At 40.2% G+C, this 23,540-nt stretch overlaps 2 protein-coding genes across 2 annotated transcripts in view; both read left to right on the forward strand.

Annotated features, from left to right (window-relative positions):
* Positions 1-1,567: 1,567 nt before the first annotated feature.
* Positions 1,568-23,540, forward strand: part of LOC148342338 (uncharacterized) — a 91,258-nt gene continuing 69,285 nt past the window's right edge. The window contains exon 1 of the mRNA XM_088288144.1: positions 1,568-1,697. Within this exon, the coding sequence (XP_088144270.1) occupies positions 1,568-1,697 (130 nt within the window). The remainder of the gene's footprint in view (positions 1,698-23,540) is intronic.
* Positions 6,602-9,002, forward strand: LOC148342339 (general transcription factor II-I repeat domain-containing protein 2B-like). Its single transcript, XM_088285994.1, has 2 exons — positions 6,602-6,606; positions 6,941-9,002. Exons 1-2 carry the CDS (start codon positions 6,602-6,604, stop codon positions 8,457-8,459), a joined length of 1,524 nt encoding a protein of 507 aa, XP_088142120.1. The 3' UTR covers positions 8,460-9,002.

A 23,540-nucleotide genomic window follows, 5' to 3' on the forward strand; every position in this document is an offset into this window, starting at 1 on the left:
GTCCCACTGCTCTTGCAGCAGCGGCTTCTCCGGGCATAGGGGGAAGTGACGTCGGAGCTGACTCGCTTATGTGGCGTTATTTTAATTATTTTGTTAAATTTTTTTTATCAACCGAATTAAAATATTACATAGAATATATATTAAAAGAGAACAGCCAGGTGTAAAAAAAACCACTGAGGCAAAGAAATATATTTGGAAAATACGCGCTTAAAGCATGACGTCATAAGCAAGCGCGCAGCTTCCGAAGGACCTCGACCACATCCACCGACCCGTCCACACCGGAACCAAAACACCCACCGCTAAATTCTTCTGATTTAGTGTGGAACTGACTGTAATTTTCTCACAGAATGTCCAGTGCTACTCTAAAGTACCACGACATAATTCATTAAGTCTTTGTGTGCCGATAACCTCATCTTCGCGCGTTGATGCTTTTCGGCGTAGTTAGCTTAGCTTGTTAGCTAGCTAGCCGCTAACGAAAAGAGGCACATGACTCATCGCCAAGCAGAGATCAAGTGCGGGTTTTTTGGAATTATCATTTGAAAATGTGTGAAAGAACGACACCCAAGTACAAAGAGGAACTTTGTGGAATAAAAGAAGAGAACGAGCAACATCTTCAACTGCTGGACGAAGTTAGCAAGCAGCCTCGTGTTGTGCCACTCAAAGCAGGTTTGTACACGTCTTACTCTCATTTGCTTTGTATAGAACGACTTTCTATCGTTAGAAATATGCATCACAACATTAAGTTGTTTGGGGACATGCGTTCACGGTTATTGCCGTTTTATTTTTTAATATTGACTTCTACTTGTCGGTTTGCTGAACATGTGTTTATGCCAAATTAAATCAGTGCAGAAAATAAATGCCAAAGAATAACCAAGAGTGGGGGGTCAACTCCATGTTTTTTCCAGTATAAAATTTGAACTGATTATTGAACAGTTTACATTTTACTTATTTTCCATCTTTTTCATGCAATTCTTGACAGAAGGAATTCTGCCTGACTCTAAAAAATGTACACACTGCGGCGAAAACATCAATGGCGATTGATCAATTGTAGTGGATAAAACACCAAATGTTAAGTTTTAAAAAAAGCAAGTACGTATTGGTCTTATTTATTTATGAACTTTGTACAGGCTTGGTCGGGTGAGAGTCAATGAACCTCGGGTGGCCCTGCACTGTTTTGTGCACGTGTGCGTAGTTTCACCCCATCCAAACATTTAAAATACATTGAATGCATCCATCCAGGGTTGCACGGATCTCATCAGTGAACAAGCGCATGCTGCAAGGAATGCATCTGCATCTTTGGCTTACTATGGGCTTAAAAAGGCTGAACGTCACAACCCCCTTTTCCACCAACAAGTCCAGGAACATTTAGTTCTATCTCTTAATGCAAAATGAAATACTTGTAAACATATTTCACTTGAAGGATTCCTATTTTATCAATGACATTATGTTGCGATGGCCCACAGTGGTCTGTATCAATAAGTTCGGGTCCCACAACAGGTGTTCCATCAGACGCACACAATAGCCTGCGTGTGCTAACTTCAGCTCGCTTCCAGAAACGTCTGTGGCCATGTCAGGAATGAAATTGGGCATCAAAAGGGAGGTTTACATCGTAGGACGTAATTTTGTGAAATGTCCCCATGGTCCGGTCAAAGTTGGGGTCGCACGCATTGCTCCATGTGCGGCAGGCGCAAGTCAAGGTAGCATTGTTGAAACAATATAAGACAAAGTCGCTGCATGAGCTTTGACTTGACCAAACAAAATGTGTGTTTGTCTTTGTGTCCTACAGACGTCAGTGAATACTATCTCCGTTCTGTGAAAGAGGAGCAAGACTTGACTCACATCAAAAAGGAGGAGGAGGAGGAGGATATCAACAAGTCACCAGTGAACGTTGTCCCTATAAAGACTGAAGATGAAAACAAGGATGAGAGTGAGGACAACCGAGGGGCGGAGCCTACAAGCAGCAGTTCAAGTCATCACGTGACAACAGAAGGTGATGAAGACCACCGGGGGCCATCACAAGTACATAATGAGGACACATTATCAGATGCTCATGACGATGATGATGATGATGATGATGATGGGCAAGCCAAAGGTGAAAGGGCATGTCACACTGACAGTTGGGTATGTTCTCACTGTGGGAAATCATTAACCTCAAAATTCTCTTTAAAACTGCACACAAGAACACACAGTGGAGAAAAACCTTTTTCCTGCTCAGTTTGTGGAAAAAGCTTCTCTCAAAAGGCAAATTTAACAAGTCACGCAAGAACACACAGTGGAGAAAAACCTTTTTCCTGCTCAATTTGTGGAAAATGCTTCTCTCAAAAGGCGAGTTTAACAGAACACACAAGAACACACACTGGAGAAAAGCCTTTTTCCTGCTCAATTTGTGGAAAATGCTTCTCTCAAAAGGCGAGTTTAACAGAACACACAAGAACACACACTGGAGAAAAACCTTTTTCCTGCTCAGTTTGTGGCAAGAGTTTCTCTCATAAGATAAGTTTAACAAAACACACAACAACACACAGTGGTGAAAAACCTTTTTCCTGCTCAGTTTGTGGCAAGAGTTTCTCTCAAAAGGCAAATTTAACAAGTCACACAAGAATACATAGTGGAGAAAAGCCTTTTTCCTGCTCAATTTGTGGCAAAAGCTTTTCTGGAAAGTCAATTTTAACAGAACACACAAGAATACACAGTGGTGAAAAACCCTTTTCCTGCTCAGTTTGCGGAAAAGGTTTCTCTCGAAAGTCACAATTAACAGCGCACTCAAGAACACACAGTGGTGAAAAACCTTTTTCCTGCTCAGTTTGTGGTGAAAGCTTTTTTATCAAGGCAAGTTTAACAAGCCACACAAGAAAGCATACTGGAGAAAAACCTTTTTCCTGCTCAATTTGTGCCAAGAGTTTCTCTCAAAAGTCACATTTACGAAGCCACGCAAGAACACACAGTGGAGACAAGCCATTCAGTTGCAGCGTTTGTGCTAAAAAATTATTTTCTAAAAAGGGTGCTGAGAGACACAATTGTGCTGGTGAGAATTGCAGCGATCCTTGAAGCTTAAAAAAAAGACCAAAAGAACTGAAGGGACTGACTCTTTGTGTTAAGAATGAAATATGATAAATTTAATTTTGCAAAGCTTTTTTATTGACATTAAGCCAATGTGATGAGTGTCAGAAGAACCAACGTGTCTGAGTGATGATGAGTTTTTTTTGTTTTTAAGATCAAGCATTATAAATAAAATTAATTGCCTTTGCCTGGAACAACATTTTTTAACATTATGCTTTTCAGTTGTCATTTTAATTGTACTTAATGGAAAAGTTGTGAGAAGAAACTGTGCTTATGAAATCGGTGCCTTCCACAATCATCAATAAAATCACTTGTTCCACTTGCTCAACTGGCCTTCATTACGCTGTGTGAAAAGGTGAAAAACTGAACTAGAAGTTGAACTATAAAAAGAACCAGACAGAGAAACGCAAATCATCTCAGTTTCTCTTGAAGGTTTTGGAATGTCAGGAGTTGGCAATCTGATGGCGACTGGAGTCAGCGTTTATTTGTCACCACGAAGGAGATGATCCCCATCACGCAGTTCGTTGCTGCGCCTCTGAATACTGAAATGAAATATTTAAGTACTTAAATAAATGCTAAGATATTTTTTAACACTCTAACATTTAAATAATAAAATAGTGAAACATTTCAATTTGAAATTCGCAACCACATACAGAGTAAATTAAATTCATAATAATATAGAAACATTTACTCAATATTGAACACATTTAGGAATCCTAATTTTGAAAGATAAAAAAAAATTCTTAAATCAAATTTTAAGTATTAATTTAATTTCAATAAATATTTGGGTACATATTTAAATGAGCAAATATTTTGACAAATACTCAAGATTGAGATAAAAAGTATTTAAAAATATTTGTATATTTTTTACATGTTAAAATAATTGAAGAAACATTGTTGTAATCTCAATCTAAAGGATCTTAATCAAGAAGAGCAAAACGTTCCGTTAAAAATAGTGTCTGGGCATTTTTGTTCGTCATGACATGCAATGATTTTTTTTTTTAATAACTTGAAGTATTCATCCAACTGTTGATGTGAGGCTTGCCTTGAGGTATTTACCTCAATGTATAAAATGTTTTGCAAGTGAAATTAAACTGTTCCCAAAAAATCCATGTCCTTCTCTCCACTAACTATACTTCAACTTTAGTGGACGACATCCTCACATTGTTCTTTTTTTCTTTCTCTCCTAATTTTTGTTGTTCAACGATGCACTTTTTGTATTCAATATGTGCCAAAGTTGTTTGCGTATCGATATTTTCAAATTTATTTAAGAAAAAAAAAGTACCATGGCGCCATCTAACGACGAGGACGCAAATGCTCAACTCCGAGTGGTGACGTTTGCTTATTAAAAATAAATCAAACAAACAAAAAAAAACATTTATAGAAGCATATAGATCTCAAGGGACAATATTATTGAACCAAACAATGATATTTGAAAACAAAAATATTTTTGGAATTATCATAAATACAATAAGAGCAGCATGTTAGATTGCAGAAGACTCATCATCACTCAGACACAATGGTTCTTCTGACACTGATCACATTGGCTTAATGTCAATAAAAAAGCTTTGCAAAATTCAGTATATCATATTTTATTCTAAATCACATTTACATCTTACCACAAAGAGTCGGTTCCTTCAGTTTTTGTTTTGGTCGTTTTTTAAGCTTCAAGGATCGCTGCTATTCTCACCAACACAATTGTGACTCTCAGCACCCTGTTTAGTGAAGATTATTTTAGCACAAACGCTGCAACTGAATGGCTTGTCTCCAGTGTGTGTTCTTGTGTGGCTCGTTAAAAGCGACTTACGAGAGAAACTCTTTCCACAAACTGAGCAGGAAAAGGGTTTTTCGCCACCGTGTGTTCTTCTATGATTGGTTAAAGTTGATTTTTGAGTGAAACCTTTCCTACAAACTGAGCAGGAAAAAGGTTTTTCTCCACTGTGTGTTCTTGTGTGGCTTCGTAAATTAGACTTTTGAGAGAAACTCTTGCCACAAACTGAGCATGAAAAAGGGTTTTCTCCACTGTGTGTTCTTGCGTGACTTGTTAAATTAGGCTTTATAGAGAAACATTTGCTACAAACTGAGCAAGAAAAAGGTTTTCTCCACTATGTATTGTTGTGTGTTTTATTAAATGCGACTTACGATAGGACCTCTTTCCACAAACTGAGCAGGAAAAAGGTTTTTCACCACTGTGTGTTCTTGCGTGACTTGTTAAATTTGCCTTTTGAGAGAAACTTTTTCCGCAAACTGAGCAAGAAAAAGGTTTTTCTCCACTGTGCATTCTTGTGTGGACCGTGAATGTTGACTTATGCAGGAAGCTTTTGCCACAAACCGAGCAAGAAAATGTTTTTTCTCCACTGTGTGTTTTTGTGTGCGGTTTTAAAGTCAACTTTGAAGTGAATGAGTCAGTGTGACATGCCCTTTCACCTTTAGCTTGCCCATTATCATCATCATTAGTATCATCATCATCGTCATGAGCGTCTGATAATGTGTCCTCATTATGTACTTGTGATGGCCCCCAGGGGTCTTCATCACCTTCTGTTGTCACGTGATGACTTGAACTGCTGCTTGTAGGCTCCGCCCCTCTGTTGTCCTCACTCTCATCCTTGTTTTCATCTTCAGTCTTTATCGGGACAACGTTCACTGGTGACTTGTTGATCTCCTCCTCCTCCTCCTCCTTTTTGACGTGAGTCAAATCTGGCTCCTCTTTCACAGAACAGAGATCATTTTGTCTGACGTCTGTAGGACACAGAAAGGCAAATCTGGTTTGGTCAAGTCAAACCTCAGGCGGTGACTTTGTCTTATATTGTTTCTACCGTGCTACCTTGACTTGTGCCCGCCGCACACGAGCAATGCGTGCAAACCCAACTTTGACCGGACCATGGGGGCATTTCACAAAATTACGTCCTACGATGTAAACCTCCCTTTCGCAGCACAACGGTGATAAACGAGCATTTAAAAAGGAAGCATGTTGCGGCTGATGCCCGATTTCATTCCTGACATAGTCACAGACGTTTCTGGAAGCGAGCTGAAGTTAGCACACACAGGCTATTGTGTGCGTCTGATGGAACACCTGTTGCTGGACCCTAACTTATTGATGGGGGCCATCGCAGCATAATGTCATTGATAGAATAGAAATCCTTCAAGTAAAATATGTTTCCAAGTATTTTTTGGGGGATTTAGAGATAGAACTAAATGTTCCTGGGCTTGTTGGTGGAAAAGGGCATTGTGACGGTCTCCCTCTTTTAACCCATAGTAAGCTAAAGATGCAGATGCATTCCTTAGAGCAGACCTGGGCATTGCACGGCCCGCGGGCCACATCCGGCCCGTCGGGTGGCACTGACTGTCCCGTATGACAGACCTGGGCATTGTATGGGCCGGGCCACATACCCTTGGTTGACTCTGACCGCGAGTGTAAGGTTAATTGGAAATTTCAAAATAAACATACTTTTTAATTTCACCTCATTCATGGGCTAAAGCTGCACTGCTTTTATTCTGAAATTGTTTTTTTTTAATTCCCGCACAATGTGCGTCGCACATAATGACGTAATGCGTATATCAAGACATGAGCGCGATTGAATCACAACAAGACGACGTTCGCCCTCAAAAATGTCCGCTCAGGCTAAAAAAAGAAAGGTAGATGCCGAATGTAGAATTTTCAACAAAAATTGGACAGCGAAGTATTTATTTAAGCTGTGTGTTTCGTTTGCGGGGAGCAGATCGCCGTGTTGAAGGACTACAATTTGAGTCAGCATTACCAGACGAAACATGCAGAGAAATATAAAAACCTTACTGATGCTGAAAGAGCGCAGACATCGGAAGCTTTGCTAGCTAAGCTACAAACGCAGCAAGGCTTTTTTACCGGGCTTCATGCATCCAGGGATGCAGCAACCAAGACCAGCTTTGTGATATCCCACAAAATAGCCAAAAACAGCAAGCCATTCTCAGAGGGGGAGTTCGTGAAAGAGTGCTTGGTAGACTCGGCAGCACTAATATGCCCTGAAAAAAAAGCGGCATTTGAACAAGTCCCGCTGTCCAGGCGAACCGTGACGAGAAGGGTCGAGGACATTGCGGGGAATCTGGAGCTACAGCTGCAACGTGAAGTGCCAAGTTTTGATTTTTTCTCCTTGGCTCTGGACGAGAGTTGTGATGTCCGCGACACAGCCCAGCTACTCGTATTTGTCCGCGGGATAACGCCGGACTTCAGGATTACGGAGGAGCTGGCAGCAATGCGGTCGTTAAAAGGGACGACGACAGGGAGCGATCTCTTCACTGAGGTAAATGCTTGTATGGACACGTTGGGACTGAAATGGGACAGACTGGCAGGTGTCACCACGGACGGTTGTCCAAATCTTACCGGGAAAAATGTCGGACTTTTAAAACGCATGCAGGATAAAGTGACTGAAATGGACCCCGATCAGAAATTAGTATTCTTACATTGTATTTTACACCAACATGTGTTGTGCAAATCAGTGCTAAAAATTAACCATGTTATCGATGTTGTTACTAAAATAGTTAACTTCATCAGGGCGCGGGCACTGAATCACAGACAGTTTGTCACACTTCTGGAGGAGCATGAGAGTGAGCACAGTGACATTGGCTACCACACTTCTGTGAGATGGCTCAGCCTGGGCAAAGTGTTAAAAGGAGTCTGGGATCTGAAAGCAGAAATCCAGGAGTTTTGTGAGACAAAAGGCAAGGCCATCCCAGAGTTTGCAGATGAGGTCTGGATGGCAGATTTCGCATTTGCTGTTGATGTGACTGCACTGATGAATGAACTGAACACCAAGCTGCAAGGCAAGGGCCTTTTTGTACATGAAATGCACACCTTGGTGAAGGCTTTCATGAGAAAGATACAGATTCTTTCAAGACAACTGGAGAGCAACACTCTCACTCACATGCAAACCCTGAAAGAAGTCACACCATCAGCTGATAACCTCTGCAGGTACTCATCCATGTTAGGAGCATTGCATGGTGAGTTTGCAAGGCGATTTGAGGATCTAAGAACAATGGAGGATGAAATCCACATGATTTCCTCTCCCTTTACCTTCAGTGTGGATGATGCACCCAGTGATGTTCAGCTGGAACTCATTGACCTGCAGTCTGATGGAGTACTGGCAGAGCACTTTAAGTCAGGATCTGTGCTGGATTTCTACTCTTCTCTCAAGGAGGAGAACTTTCCAAACATTAGGAGACATGCTCAGAAGATGTTTGTTCTCTTTGGCTCTACCGACATTTGTGAACAAACATTTTCAATTATGAAGTTTACAAAATCCAGGGACAGATCCTCTCTCATTGATGATCATCTGTCAGCTGTGCTTCGCATCTCCACTTCAGACATTCAGCCTGACTTTGATGCACTTGTTAAAGCCCAGCAGAGATTAGATTTCTCTCACTGAACAAGAAAAATGAACATTGAAACACCAAATGAGGCAGTTAGACCACAAATGTAGGCATGTTACTGTAAGGCACCAGATAACAATGAACTGGGACACTTTTTCTCAAAATCACAGTTCAGTGACAGTCAATATGTTGTATCTTGCTAAATGTTTGGTGCAAAAAGACAATATTGTGATGTCTTTAAAATGCTCAGAACCTTTACACAACTATCCAACAGTATATGGAACTCAAAATGTGTTTTGAAGTGAATGTGACAGAATATGTTTACTAATATGAGTCACAAATAGTAAAAAATGTTAATATTTTGTCTACCATTGTGTTGAGAAATTTGAATGAATACATTTTTGTAAGGCAACCTCATTTTTTCAGTTTATTTGGTATTTAGTTTCATTGCTTAACTTTAATATATACTCTTGCCAGCTTGTCAAAACAGTGCTATTTACTGCTTTTTAAAAAAGAAATACAATTAATATTATGCAGAATTGAGTTCAGCCTTTTGGCCCGGCCCTCCACAATATTTTATGTTTCTTATGTGGCCCCATGGAAAAAATAATTGCCCACCCCTGCTTTAGGGCATACTGAAACGATCTTGTAGGAAGCTTGAGCGCAAATGGCGTGTGACCAAACTTGAGGTCTTCCGTCAGGCATGGTGAGATCATTTACAAGGAAGCGCTCGATCTAGCCAAAACTAATTATTACTCTAGATTAATTGTCTTACATAAAAACATCCCTAAATATTTATTTGAAACCGTAGCAATGCTAACGCAACAGCAACCAACCTCAGATAGCTCTTCCTTTTCAGCTCACGATTTCATGCAATTCTTTACTGAGAAGATTGAGTGTATTCGTGATGAGATGAAAGACACTGTTCTTAAAATTCCGTCGAATTCCGCGATAAATGGTGTTAATAGGGACATTAGGGCTGATAACTGTCCGATAACCTTATCTCAATTTAAAAAAGTATCTCTTGAAAGCCCAACAAAATTGGTGAGTGCGGCAAAACCGACAACTTGTGTGCTCGATCCGCTTCCTGGCAAACTAATTAAAGAGCTGTTTACGACCCTAGGACCGTCTGTTTTAAATATAATTAATCTATCACTTACCACGGGTGTAGTACCAGCAGCTTTTAGGACCGCCGTTATCCGACCGTTACTTAAGCAACCAAACCTTGACCCAGAGAGTCTCATCAACTATAGGCCGGTTTCAAATCTTCCGTTTATTGCAAAAATTCTTGAAAAAGTCGCAGTGCAACAACTTAATGAATATATGACTGCTAATAATAAATTTGAACCTTTCCAATCGGGTTTTAGAGCCGACCACTCTACTGAGACGGCCCTTGCTAAAGTTACTAATGATCTTCTCATAGCTATGGACGCCGACACCTCATCAATATTACTCTTACTCGATCTTAGTGCCGCTTTTGACACCGTTGATCATAACATATTATTAAAACGCCTTGAAACGTGTGTTGGCATTTCAGGTTCAGCGCTCTCTTGGTTTAATTCGTATCTGTCGGAGAGCACGCACCGTGTAATTCATGGCAATGCGACTTCGGATCTTTGTAAGATCACATGTGGAGTTCCGCAGGGATCGGTACTTGGACCTCTATTGTTTAGCATCTACATGCTACCGCTTGGTGATATTATACGGAAATATAACATTAGTTTTCACTGTTATGCTGATGATACGCAGTTATATATGCCGTTGGATATAACGAATCCGCGCGATTCCTATAAATTAGAGAGGCATGCCTTGCCGAAATTAAACAATGGATGTCTTTCAATTTTTTGCGTCTTAACTCAGATAAAACCGAGATGCTCATCATTGGACCAGCGCGTCATCGGTACCTTTTCAAAGACACCACTCTGAATATCGATAAATGTAATATTATCCAAAAGGATTCAACAAAAAATCTCGGCGTTATATTTGACGCAACTATGTCATTTCAAATCCACATTAAAAATATTACTAGAACTGTGTTTTTTCATCTGCGTAACATTGCTAAAATTCGCCCAATTCTATTAACGTGTGACGCGGAAATCTTAATCCATGCGTTTGTTACGTCTCGCCTCGACTATTGTAACGCTTTGCTCTCGGGTCTCCCCATGTCTAGTATTAAAAGTCTGCAGTTAGTTCAAAATGCAGCAGCTAGACTCTTAACTAAGACGAGAAAGTTTGATCATATTACCCCGATATTAGCCAATTTGCATTGGCTTCCGGTCCACTTGAGATGTGATTTTAAAGTTCTGCTAGTTACTTTTAAAATATTGCACGGCTTAGCACCTTCCTATCTCGTTGACCTCGTGGTACCATATGTTCCGTCCCGAAACCTTCGCTCACAAGATGTTGGTCTTTTAGTGATCCCGCGAGCCAAAAAGAAGTCCGCAGGTTCTAGAGCGTTCTCTATTCGGGCACCAATGCTTTGGAATGCACTTCCCTCAGATATTCGAGGCGCCACCTCAGTAGAAATGTTCAAAACACTATTAAAGACGCATTTATACTCTTGTGCATTTAGCTGAAATATTTGTTGGCCTGTTTACTGCCGCTTTTTTTTCTTTTGTTTTCTTTTCTGCCCCCTTTTCCCCCGGCTGGGGGATTAGGTGACGGTGACCCACTAGGAAGTTTAAGACATTGACCAACTGGGCATGCACCTGTTCCAGTGATGTCGTCTTCCTGCACGCGACATTTGATCAACTTATTTTTATACTTTAGCATCTAATTTAATTATTTGTTGGCCTGTTTACTGCCGGTTCTTCTCTTTTCTGCCCCCTCCTTCGCCTGCTTGGGAATTAGGTGATGGGGACATGCTTTGAAGATTACGGCACTGACCAACCGGGGAGGGACCTGCTCTGCCGAAGTCGTCTTCATGCAGCGCCTCATCTGATTTCCTTATATTTCAGAACTTCGTTGAACTACTTGTTGGCCTGTTTGCTATTTCTGTTCTTTCTTTTCTGTTCCTAATTCCCCGAATTAGGTGATGGCGATTCACTTGGAAGTGGCTGTACTGAATTTACACCAACTGACCGGTACAAGATCGAAGGCTCATCTTCGGATATGCTGCCATGGATATTACGGCCCTGGATGAGGACCCACTCCACTGAAGTCATCTTCCTGCAGCACTTCATTCAATTGACTCTTATATTATCTCATCTATTATCGCATAGCATCATTGTATGTGTCAAATGTTGCCCAGTTGGCATCCATTGCAGCCTGGTCATCCTGGAAGGGGGATTCCCCCATCTGTGGTCCCTTCTCAAGGTTTCTCACTTTTCCCCTAATGAGGTTTTGTGAGTTTTTCCTTGCCCTCCTGGGGGTTAAGATCGGGGATGTCGATTGTGGCTATGTAAAGCCCTTTGAGACTGTCTGTGATTAAGGGCTATACAAATAAAATTGACTTGACTTGACTTGACTTTCAACCAATGCTTTACACAGCGCATACAAGATGGGAAACCTCAAACTTTGACTTTCTCACACTCACCTACGCTCTTGCTGCTTATTCTAACAATTTCTCTCTTACAAGTTATCTGTTTTGTGACCTTGGTTCTCAAACGCTTCTACTCCTTATCAGTCCGGAATGTGCACCTGGTTTTGTGTCTTACAAGCCTGAATCAGTACAAAACATTCTGCTGCTTGTCCTGAACATGCAGATTTTAATATCCCTTGAAACAAAATTTAAATTTGCAATCCAGTCGGGAGAAAAGTGTCAATAAGGTCAGGTCGCGGCTTGGTGGCAATTTGGATGCGGCCTCCACAGACCGACATCAATCATATCAATCATCATACTATGGATATCAATCTGTTGAGACATGGGAGTTCCCATGACTCAATTTAGCAATTAAATATCAAATTGGCAATGCTAATACATTGTAATCAATGATTTCATGCGTGACAAGTTCAAAAGCTTTGTCAGCCGCAAGTGTCATTGGCTTGTCATAAATGATGTCCAGCAATGGCCGTGTGATTGCTGAGTAATTTGCAATCCATGCCCGACAATAATTGCACACTTCTATAAAAGACATAATTTACTTCTCTGTTATTGGTTTTAAGGCTCTGGCAAGGTTTTTTCTTTTTGCTTATCACTGACAATGCGCCCCTTTTGAGTCGAAATGAGGCTTCAGTAAGTCACTTACTTTTGATACATTGTATCTGATAGTCCCTTCCAGACTAACCATGTGTTGCACGTCATTGCTCGAACGGACTCTATTGTGAGCTACTTCTAATATTATTGACGTCCTATTTTGTTCTTCCAAATGTAGCAACCGGTAATAATGTGCCCTTTTAAAATGTTGACGTTTATTTGAATTCGCCCTTGCTTATTGACTCTGATATTAAAGGTGTCAGTGTATCACGGCCTAATAAGTAAAACGCACGATGTAGAACTGCTTCTACACTTGCTTTCTTTGTTTGTTTTTTACGTCACATGATCCTCCGTTGCTATCACGACTGGTCCTGACAAATCACAAATTTCCTATCAAACTTGATTCTGTCTGTGTAAATTGTAATTGGTTTTCCCGGGTGGTTGACGGCAGTTTTCTAGCAAAGCGGCCATGTTTCCCACAGTTGTAGCAGACGTCGTCTTTTGTTGGCAGGCGTCCTCTTCCTCTTCCACGTCCTTGGTCGAAGATCGGTGCTGACGGGGTGGTCGTGAGGCCCGCAGCCCATTTACGCGCATTATCTTGGATTGGTGTGATTGTTTGGCAGGCCGCTTTGCATTCATCTCTTGTGGCAGGTTTCCCAGGGCGCTGTTCTCCACTTGTTGAGGTAGTCCCGGCTTCTTTTCTCGCTGGGCCCTCCTCCTCAGTTCTCTCACCCTGACTTCCTTTTTCACTGTCACTGTCTCTTTGATCCTCAGCTGGTGCATTTCCTCCTTTTTTTCTCGCTCCTGTTTCTCCGTCTTTCTTCATCTCCATATTAAGTACTTTCTGCTTCTTCTCTTCAACGTCTTTCACTCTCTTTCTAAATCAGCACAGGCGTCCGGGTTAAATCTTTTTACAAAACGCACATCGGGTGAATTTTCTCTCTCTTTTCTTTGTGCCTATCCCGTCGTAAAAGTTATTTTATTTTCAAATTGGAATAAATGTCTTTCCTCAAAACTTCCCCTTTATTAATTTCTTTTGTAAATTTGGGAATTATTTTCCTCAATAAGATCTCATCACTCCTAAGTAGCCTTTTGTTGGTTACTAATCATTGATTCCATTTTATCTCTACTTCATCGATCCTTTTAGCACAATTCCAACCACTTTTATCACTCTTTCTAACATTTAGACACGCAGACTGACACACAAACGTAGACAAGGGCCCACAAAACGACACGCATAGTTCTCAACATTGAACAGCTACAAACAATAAGAACATGTTATAAATAACAACAACACAATGTTTCTTTATATTTGGCCAATAATAAGTCCTTCAATTCAACTAATATCTCTCCTAATTTTTTTTATGCGCAGCCCAGTAGGGCTAGTGCAGCCTCTGCCACAAGTGCAAAGCAACGCACAAATGTGTCTGTTTTTTAGATTTCTCTATCTTTTTAGAGTTCTTCTTTGTCTTGTCTATGATTATTAATTCTGGCGGTACTATATAGTACTTTTGTGAGTTTTTAACCAACCTCTGAATTTTTATTAAATATATTTAATTTTCCATTGAACCCAAATCTTTATTTTATTTCATTAAGATCCTGTTTTTTCACATGCGTCCAATCCTTACACTGCAGCATATTTCTGGGTTTCATTTTACTACCTAATATCCCCGTTTTAGAAAATTTGGTCCAGTTTGTCAACACCTAGGGTGTTATAAAAACTGGTTTCTCATCAGTAGGACAGCAACTCAAACTTCCTGTGGTAATTCTCACTTCAACCTTTTCAGGTGGAGAATTCTTGCCTCTGCATCCACAACAGTCTGCTGTTTATAACCCGACTGTATTACATGAGATAAAATACCAAATGGTATTTGTGATGCCCAATCACACCATTCACTCACTTTACATACGGTTTGCGCAAACATTCACACACAAAATTTAAATGTACATTGCACGTCCACTGATGTTTTTTTCCCCCTTTCTTATCTTCAGCTTTCATTTTTCCGCCAATTCTCTTCTCACTGCTTCGAAACCTGATCCTTCAGGCTTGGCTTAGAGTCATATTTCTTCACTCACTTTTCCAGAAATTGGCAACAATCCGGGTCATACCCGTTTCATAAACTTCACATCTGAATTTGCTTTCAACTCTTTGGCCACGTTTTGACCTATTTTCCATTGTTGTCTGAAGTCCGTTACTTTTACTCACACTCAACCACTAACCTCTTTTTTTTCTCTCTCTCTCTCTCTCTCTCACACACAGCTGGGCAGCCACAGATCAGCACACAAAAAGTATCAACTTTAAATCACTTCTCAGTCAAATGTGCAGTTTGTTTACCAAAGAAATTCAAATAAAAATAATAAAAACCACAGAAAATAAAGCCTTATTTTATTATTTCCTAAATTTAATGTGAAATTGTGAGTCGACTTCCGAGGTTTTTGACGTACCGAGAAACGTTTAATTTACTCGACCGTGTTATCCGCACAGAGAAAACATGTTTCTAAACGAGTTACGACCTAATACCATTTCCATAACTCCTTGAATAATATGATTCGGCATTAGAGGGACCGCAGAACCCTTAATTTACACTACCGTGCTATCCGCAAGGGAAACCCAGTTTCTTAATGAGTTATGGCCTAATTCCGTTTATATAACTGCTTAGACTAGCACGATCCAGTCTATCACACCGTACTGGTCAACGGCTGGGGACCCGGCCCCGCACGCGCGGCTAGTCCCACTCACTAACTTTCAATCCCTCTGCCAATTGTTTTAGTCATTTAACATTTTAAAATGGTGGGAAGAAATAATTTGAAACACAATACCTGGTTGCCTTCTGGGTCAGCATGGTCCGATAGGGAATCGTCTCCGGGCAGGTGGCCAAAGCAGGAGTTCGGAGACCCGCTTCCTCAACAGCGAAGCGCTGACGTCAGATTGTGTGGCGTCCGAGATTCACGGTTTTCGGGCACCAGATAAATGTCAGGTTTAAATGTCCTGACGCCTTTTGGGAGAGCTTATTGAAATGGCCAAGGCCAGAAAGGAACCAAGCAAGGTTGTTCGTTTTTGCCGGTCGCGAGCGGAAGAGAGACCAGGAGCAGACAGGCGACTCGCTCAGTTCAGCTCTGCGCACCCTCGCGCCTCTCTTCTGTTCCACCTCCTCTTTTATTAAAGCTTGAAGGAGACTCAAAAAGAAACTGAAACGAGCACATCATGGCTTACAACCAAAGCAAGGAAATAAAAACTTAACTCATCACGGAAGTTTAGATTAGACAACAAAACTTAACTCTGAGGCAAAAATGTGTGTGTGTGCGTGTGCAATTATTAATACAATTGGTGTATAAAAACATGTTTAGAAATACACAAACTGATTACATAAGGTTACTTGAGGTGATTGTGGTCTTCAGCTTATCTTACAAATATAAAAACAACAAAAATCATCATCACTCTGACACAATGGTTCTTCTGGCAATGATCACAATGACTTAGTGTCAATAAAAGAGCTTGGCAAAATTCAATTTATCATATTTTATTCAAAATCACATTTACATCTTACCACAAAGAGTCGGTTCCTTCAGTTTTTTTTGGTCGTTTTTTTAAGCTTCAAGGATCGCTGCTATTGTCACCAGCACAATTGTGTCTCTCAGCTTGCTGTTTAGTGGAGAATTCTTTAGCACAAATGCTGCAACTGAATGGCTTGTCTCCACTGTGTGTTCTTGTGTGGCGTCGTAAATACGACTTTTGAGAGAACCTCTTGGCACAAACTGAGCAGGAAAAAGGTTTTTCTCCACTGTGTGTTCTTGTGTGGCTTTGTAAATGTGACTTTTGAGAGAAACTCTTGGCACAAACTGAGCAGCAAAAAGGTTTTTCTCCACTGTGTGTTCTTGTGTGGCTTTGTAAATGTGACTTTTGAGAGAAACTCTTGGCACAAACTGAGCAGGAAAAAGGTTTTTCTCCAGTGTGATTTCTTGTGTGGCTTGTTAACGTTAACTTTACACAGAAGCATTTTCCACAAACTGAGCAGAAAAAAGGTTTTTCTCCACTGTGTGTTCTTGTGTGTTTTGTTAAATGTGCCTTTCTCGAGAAACATTTTCCACAAACTGAGCAGGAAAAAGGTTTTTCACCGCTGTGTGTTCTTGTGTGTTCTGTTAAATGTGCCTTACTCGAGAAGCATTTTCCACAAACTGAGCAGGAAAAAGGTTTTTCACCGCTGTGTGTTCTTGTGTGTTCTGTTAAATGTGCCTTACTCGAGAAGCATTTTCCACAAACTGAGCAGGAAAAAGGTTTTTCTCCACTGTGCGTTCTTGTGTGACTTGTTAAATTTGACTTTACAGAGAAGCGTCTCCCACAAACTGAGCAGGAAAAAGGTTTTTCTCCACTGTGTGTTCTTGTGTGCGCTGTTAAATGTGACTTTTTAGAGAAACTTTTGCCACAAACTGAGCAGGAAAAAGGTTTTTCACCACTGTGTGTTCTTGTGTGGATTGTTAAATAAAACTTTCGAGAGAAGCTTTTGCCACAAACTGAGCAAGAAAATGTCTTTTCTCCACTGTGTGTTCTTCTATGTTTTGTTCAAGTTGATTTTAGAGAGAATCCTTTGCCACAAACTGACCAGGCGAGGGTTTTTTCTCCACTGTGTGTTCTTATGTGGCTGGTTAAATGCGACTTTTGGGAGAAGCTTTTACCACAAACTGAACAAGAAAGAGGTTCTGCAGTGTGTGTTCTTGTATGTTCTGTTAATCGGGACTTTAGAGAAAAGCTTTTACCACAAACTGAGCAGGAAAAAGGTTTTTCTCCACTGTGTGTTCTTGTGTGGATTGTTAACATTGACTTATGCAGGAAGCTTTTGCCACAAACCGAGCAAGAAAATGTTTTTTCTCTACTGTGTGTTCTTTTGTGCCCTTTTAAAGACAGCTTTGAAGTTAATGAGTCAGTGTGACATGCCCTTTCGCCTTTAGCATGCCCATAATCACCATCATCATCATCATCATCGTCACGAGCGTCTGATAATGTGTCCTCATTATGTGCTTGTGATGGCCCCCAGTGGTCTTCATCAACTTCTGTTGTCACGTGATGGCTTGAACTGCTGCTTGGAGGCTCCGCCCCTCTGTTGTCCTCACTCTCATCCTTGTTTTCATCTTCAGTCTTTATATGGACAACGTTCACTGGTGACTTGTTGATCTCCTCCTCCTCCTCCTCCTTTTTGATGTGAGTCCAGTCTGGCTCCTCTTTCACAGAACGGAGATCGTTTTCACTGACGTCTGCAGGACACAAAAAGACAAATTTGGTTTGGTCAAGTCAAAGCTCAGGCGTCGACTTTGTCTTATATTGTTTCTGCCGTGCTACCTTGACTTGTGTCTGCCGCACACGGAGCAATGCGTGCGACCCCGCTTTGGAGCGGACCATGGGGGCATTTCACAAAATTACGTCCTACGATGTAAACCTCCCTTTCCTAGCAGCACAACGGTGATAAAGGAGCATTTAGAATTAGAAATCCCTTTATTGTCATTGTACTCAAGAGTGCAACGAGATTAGAGATTTAAAAAGGAAGCACATTGCGGCTGATGCCCGATTTAATTCCTGAATTAGTCACAGACATTTCTGGAAGCGAGCTGAAGTTAGCACACACAGGCTATTGTGTGCGTCTGATGGAACACCTGTTGTGGGACCCCAACATATTGATGCAGACCACTGGGGGCCATCGCAACATAATGTCATTGATAAAATAGGAATCCTTCAAGGGAAATATGTTTTCAAGTATTTCATTTTGCATTTATGGATGGTTTCATCATGGGTACTTTTTGCTTCCATTATAATCTGGATACCAAAAAGAATTAAAGGCATCATAGTCGCTATTTATTGCATGATTTACGTTTGGTTTTTGTTTTTTTTACCCAAAATGACATTTATCCTGCGAGTACGTTCCGACATTACCCTTTTTATTTTTATAAAATTTCTGTTTCTAAATAAATTTTAAAACAATTACGTTTGTGAAGAGTCAAAGTTCTTACACATAAGCATTAAGCAACAACACTTTCACTCTGACTTTCGTGTTGACATATTTGAATATTGACTGTATATTTTAAAGTTAGCCAATATGTATTCAAATTCGACGAAGATACACCAAAATATTATGAGTTCACTGAATTATTTTGGAACCGCAATGATGCTTAACAGCCATAGGGTGTCAGTAATGAGTAACAAAGTAACACAACAACTCCCATTGTTCCGTCATCATCGTCATTTGCAAAAATTACCAGGAACTATGAGTTGTGGGGGTGATGCAAACCACCTGGGCCACAGGAACTTTATTACCAGGAACTAAATGTTCCTGGACTTGTTGGTGGAAAAGGGGGTTGTGACGCTCTCCCTTTTTAAGCGCATAGTAAGCCAAAAATGCAGATGCATTCCTTGCAGCATGCGCTTGTTCACTGATGAGATCCTTGCAACCCTGGATGGATGCATGAAATGTATTTTAAATGTTTGGATGAGATGAAACTATGCACACGTGCACAAAACAGTGCAGGGCCACCCGAGGTTCATTGACTCTCACCCGACCAAGCCAGTACAAAGTTCATAAATAAAAAAGACTGATACGTAATTCGTTTTTAAAAAGAATACTTAATATTTTGTGTTTTATCCACTAAAATTGATCAACCGCCATTTATGTTTTCACCGCAGTGTGCACATTTTTTAGAGTCAGGCAGAATTCCTTCCGTAAGGAATTGCTCGAACAAGATATAAAAACCAGAAAATGTAAAATGTTAACTAACCAGTTCAAATTTTATACTGGGAAAAACAGAGTTCACCCCCCACTATTGGTTATTCTTTGGCATATATTTTCTGCACTGATTACATTTGGCTTAAACAAATGTTCAGCAAACCGACAAGTAAAAGGCAATATTTAAAAATAAAACGGCAATAACCTTGAACGATTTCCCCAAACAACTTAATGTTGTGATGCATATTTTAAACGATAGAAAGTCGTTCTTTACAAAGCAAATGAGAGTAAAACGTGTACAAACCTGCTTTGAGTGGCACAACACGAGGCTGGTTGCAAACTTCGTCCAGCAGTTGAAGATGTTGCTCGTTCTCTTCTTTTATTCCACAAAGTTCCTCTTTGTACTTGGGTGTCGTTCTTTCACACATTTTCAAATGATAATTCCAATAATTCCGATCTCTGCTTGGCGATGATTTATGTGCCTCTTTTCGTTAGCGGCTAGCTAGCTAACAAGCTAAGCTAACTACGCCGAAAAGCATCAACGCGCGAAGATGAGGTTATCGGGACACAAAGACTTAATGAATTATGTCGTAGTCCTTTAGAGTAGCACTGGACATCCTATGAGAAAATTACAGTCAGTTCCACACTAAATCAGAAGAATTTAGCGGTGGACTGCTTTTGTTCCGGTGTGGACGGGTCGGTGTATGTGGTCGAGGTCCTTCGGAAGCTGCGCGCTTGCTTATGACGTCATGCTTTAAGCGCGTATTGTCCAAATATATTTATTTGCCTCAGTGGGTTTTTTTACACCTGGCTGTTCTATTTTAATATTTATTTTATATAATATTTTAATTCGGTTGATAAAAAAAATTAACAAAATAACTAAATTAACGCCACATTCGCGAGTCAGCATCGACGTCACTTCCGCCTATTTCCCGAGAAGCCGCTGCTGGAACAGTAGTGGGACGTTTCCGTTTCTCCTACGGAACTTGCAACAATGCTGTGGTTCACTCGGGTTGCAAGATTGTATGAATATAATGTCTGCATATACTCGCAGTGCTTCTCAGTTATTTCACGCCCGCCCCTATCAAGAAGAAAAAGATTCGCGCCACCCCACCACCAATTTTTTCTGTCTTTGTTTGTTGATGTTAGATTATCAATAAAATATCCCTTAACTAAGCTAAATTAATAAGAAATATAATTAGGAGAAATATTATAGTGAGGATCTCGAAACTCAGTACTCTGTTGTGCAAATATTGATGAGATGACAAATATTTGTCATGTTATTGTTGGAGTTGAGTCACCGTGGAAATGAGAAGTAGTTAGTAAATCAACCTTTAAAAGCCAAACTTACTCCAATGCGTGTTCGTTTTTTTGTGCTCAAGAAGAAAAGTGTCAAATAAAGACTCAACAACTGATTATAGGCCCGATATTAAGTTTCTTCAATTTCTGGAGTTCAGGAAATAGTACAAAGACAGGTATCTGGGCAGCTTTTTCTTTATCTCACGAGAAACTCCACTCGGGCGAGCACAGTCGAAAAATGCGCACCAGCTTTCATCCCAGCTTCAGTTTTTATAGGAGTTTTTTTATGTCAAGGGTAATGTAGGTTGAATCGGTCGTCCTCGCTCCCTCCCACGGCACGGGTCCACGTCCAAGGGAAGGTCCTCCCCAGGTTAGTCATCGTCTGGATAAGTTGATTCCCGTCTGGTCCCCAAGACTGGCACGCCAAGGCTGGCCTTCTCCGGCAGGCAGTCTCTCCGTCTCTCTGCCCGCTGGCATTCCTCTAGAATCTTGTTGGTGTGTGCGTGTGTATGTCCAAGTGTCTGTGCGTGTATGCGGAGGCTGCCAGGTTGGCCGAGTGGTCTAAGGCGCCGCGTTCAGTCCCAGTCTCCCCAGGAGGCCAGGGTTCGAATCTCGAATTTCCCCATTGTGGGACTAATAAAGGGAATGTTATGTGCAGGTGTATGTATCCATGTCTGTGTGTGTGTATGCGTACGTGCATGTGCTCCGATCTCCAGTTGTTATGTCTTTCGGAATGTATTTTTTGCGATAGTGTCTATGTGACACCTCTAGTGCCAAATTTGGTGTGTTTGCATCTCTACAGCCAATTTGGAGAATGTGCTTCGTCGTATTTGACCATGAAGTGCTGTGAATGTGAATGCAAGTCATGGAAATGCTATGTGTGCAAATTTGTTCTCACTACCCAAAATTTCAATAAAGTTCACACATTTAAACTAAGTACTATAAATTTAGCATATGAGAATAATATAATTAATCAGAAAACATCAGGCCTACCATCCCAGTCATTCTTGTGACCAGTGCTTCTAGTTTCATTTGATAAATGCTTATTGTTTCATCAATGTTTAACATATTCCGTAAATATGAACCTGCTAAATTAAATAATTGACCTTCTGTCCCGTATAAGTGTTTAAAATAATGCCAGCAATCACAATACAATCCTTCATTTACCATTGCAGTCGTCTTCTCATTGCAGTATTTTTATTAATTTCCTTTACCATAGACAGACATTCGGAGTGTTTCCTTACGCTTGTATATGTTGTGGGATGTAAGTGTGTATATACACATGGGGATTTGTGTATTTACGTATATACTGTACTGTGTATATTCGCATAGGTTTGCTTTTTCTGAAAGTCTGCTGCTAATGTTATACATTAACGGCTACATTGCGCCGCCGCCTCTGTGATCTATACCTTTGCTGCTGTAACACTGCAGATTTACCCATTGTGGGACTATTAAAGGACATCTTTATCTTTATCTTTAAAAACCTTGTGTTGGTGCTTGCTAAATGATTTTCCATAAGATTAAGATTGAACAAAATGGTGAAACAAAAATTTAAAAAGTAAATACTGTCACGATTAAACATTGAATACTAAATTAATCCTAAAGCAGTTCAATGAATCTTGAAATTAATAGTGAATTATTGTAGTTTAATGAATACTGAAACTAATAATGAAATATTAAAGTACTGAAAGAAATACCTAAATCATTTTCGAAAACAATAACAGTTAAGTAATAAAACAGTGACATATTTTCATTTAAAATTCGCAACCACATCGCAACCTGTTGAAAAACTCTGCAAAGGTGCAAATATGTTGACATAAAGTATCACTTTATCATGTCAATTGTTAATAACAGGGAATACATTTGGAATACTATCCAACCAACAACATGGTGTCAGATGTTTTAACAAAACCAGCAACAAAAATAAAATTCAATACATCTCTCAAGTTCATATTTGGGAACTAAAATGTTTGTTCATGTGCATACGGTTCAAATCGTACGTTTTTCCAATGTTTAGAAGATAACAATGATTTGCATTGCAAATGGCGACATCTGTCGGTGAGTTGGTGACAGTGCTCGACACAGCCAGCAGCCAATCATATCACAGTGGGGTGTGTCCTGTTCTTCCGCTTTCGTGACGAACAGGAAGTCCTTTCTGTGCGACTTAGAAGACCGTCGCTCTTTCATTCGTCTCGTCGAACAAAGAGAAGCACACGAGTTATCGCCAAGCAGAGACCAAGTGCGGATTTGTTGAGATTGACGTTTGAAAATGTGTGAAAGAACGACACCCAAGTACAAAGTGGAACTTTGTGGAATAAAAGAAGAGAACGAAGCAGGTTTGTACACGTCTAACTCTCATTTGCTTTGTAAAGAACGACTTTCTATCGTTAAAAATATACATCACAACATTAAGTTGTTTGGGGAAATCGTTCAAGGTTATTGCCGTTTTATTTTTAAATATTGCCGTTTACTTGCCGGTTTGCTGAACATTTGTTTATGCCAAATGAAATCAGTCCAGAAAATATATGCCAAAGAATAACCATTAGTGGGGGATAAACTCCGTGTTTTTTTTCTCAGTTTAAAATTTGAACTGAATATTTAACATTTTACTTATTCCGGTTTTTATATGTTGTTAAAGAAATTTAGTATGTCATGTCATCATGTTTCAAAACTATGCATGTAGTGTATTTTTATATCCACTGTTGGAGTTGAGCCACCGAGAAAATCAGAAACATTTCGTAAATGAATCTTAAAAGCCAAACTTACTCCATAGCGTGTTCGTTTTTTGTACTCAAAAAGAAAAGAACCAAATAAAGACTCAACAACAACTGATTGGAGTTTTGATATTTTAGTTTCTTTGATTTCTGGAGTTCGGGAAATAGTACAAATACAGATATCTGGGCGGCTTTTTCTTAATCTGACGAGAAACTGTACTCGGACGAGCACAATCGAAAAATGTCGCGCTGATCTCAGCCCAGCCTCAAAATTTATAG

Source organism: Idiotropiscis lumnitzeri, chromosome 2 (assembly GCF_059441095.1).
Source record: "Idiotropiscis lumnitzeri isolate Australia: NSW breed Sydney's pygmy pipehorse chromosome 2, RoL_Ilum_1.0, whole genome shotgun sequence".
In the NCBI taxonomy this organism is placed as follows: domain Eukaryota; kingdom Metazoa; phylum Chordata; class Actinopteri; order Syngnathiformes; family Syngnathidae; genus Idiotropiscis; species Idiotropiscis lumnitzeri.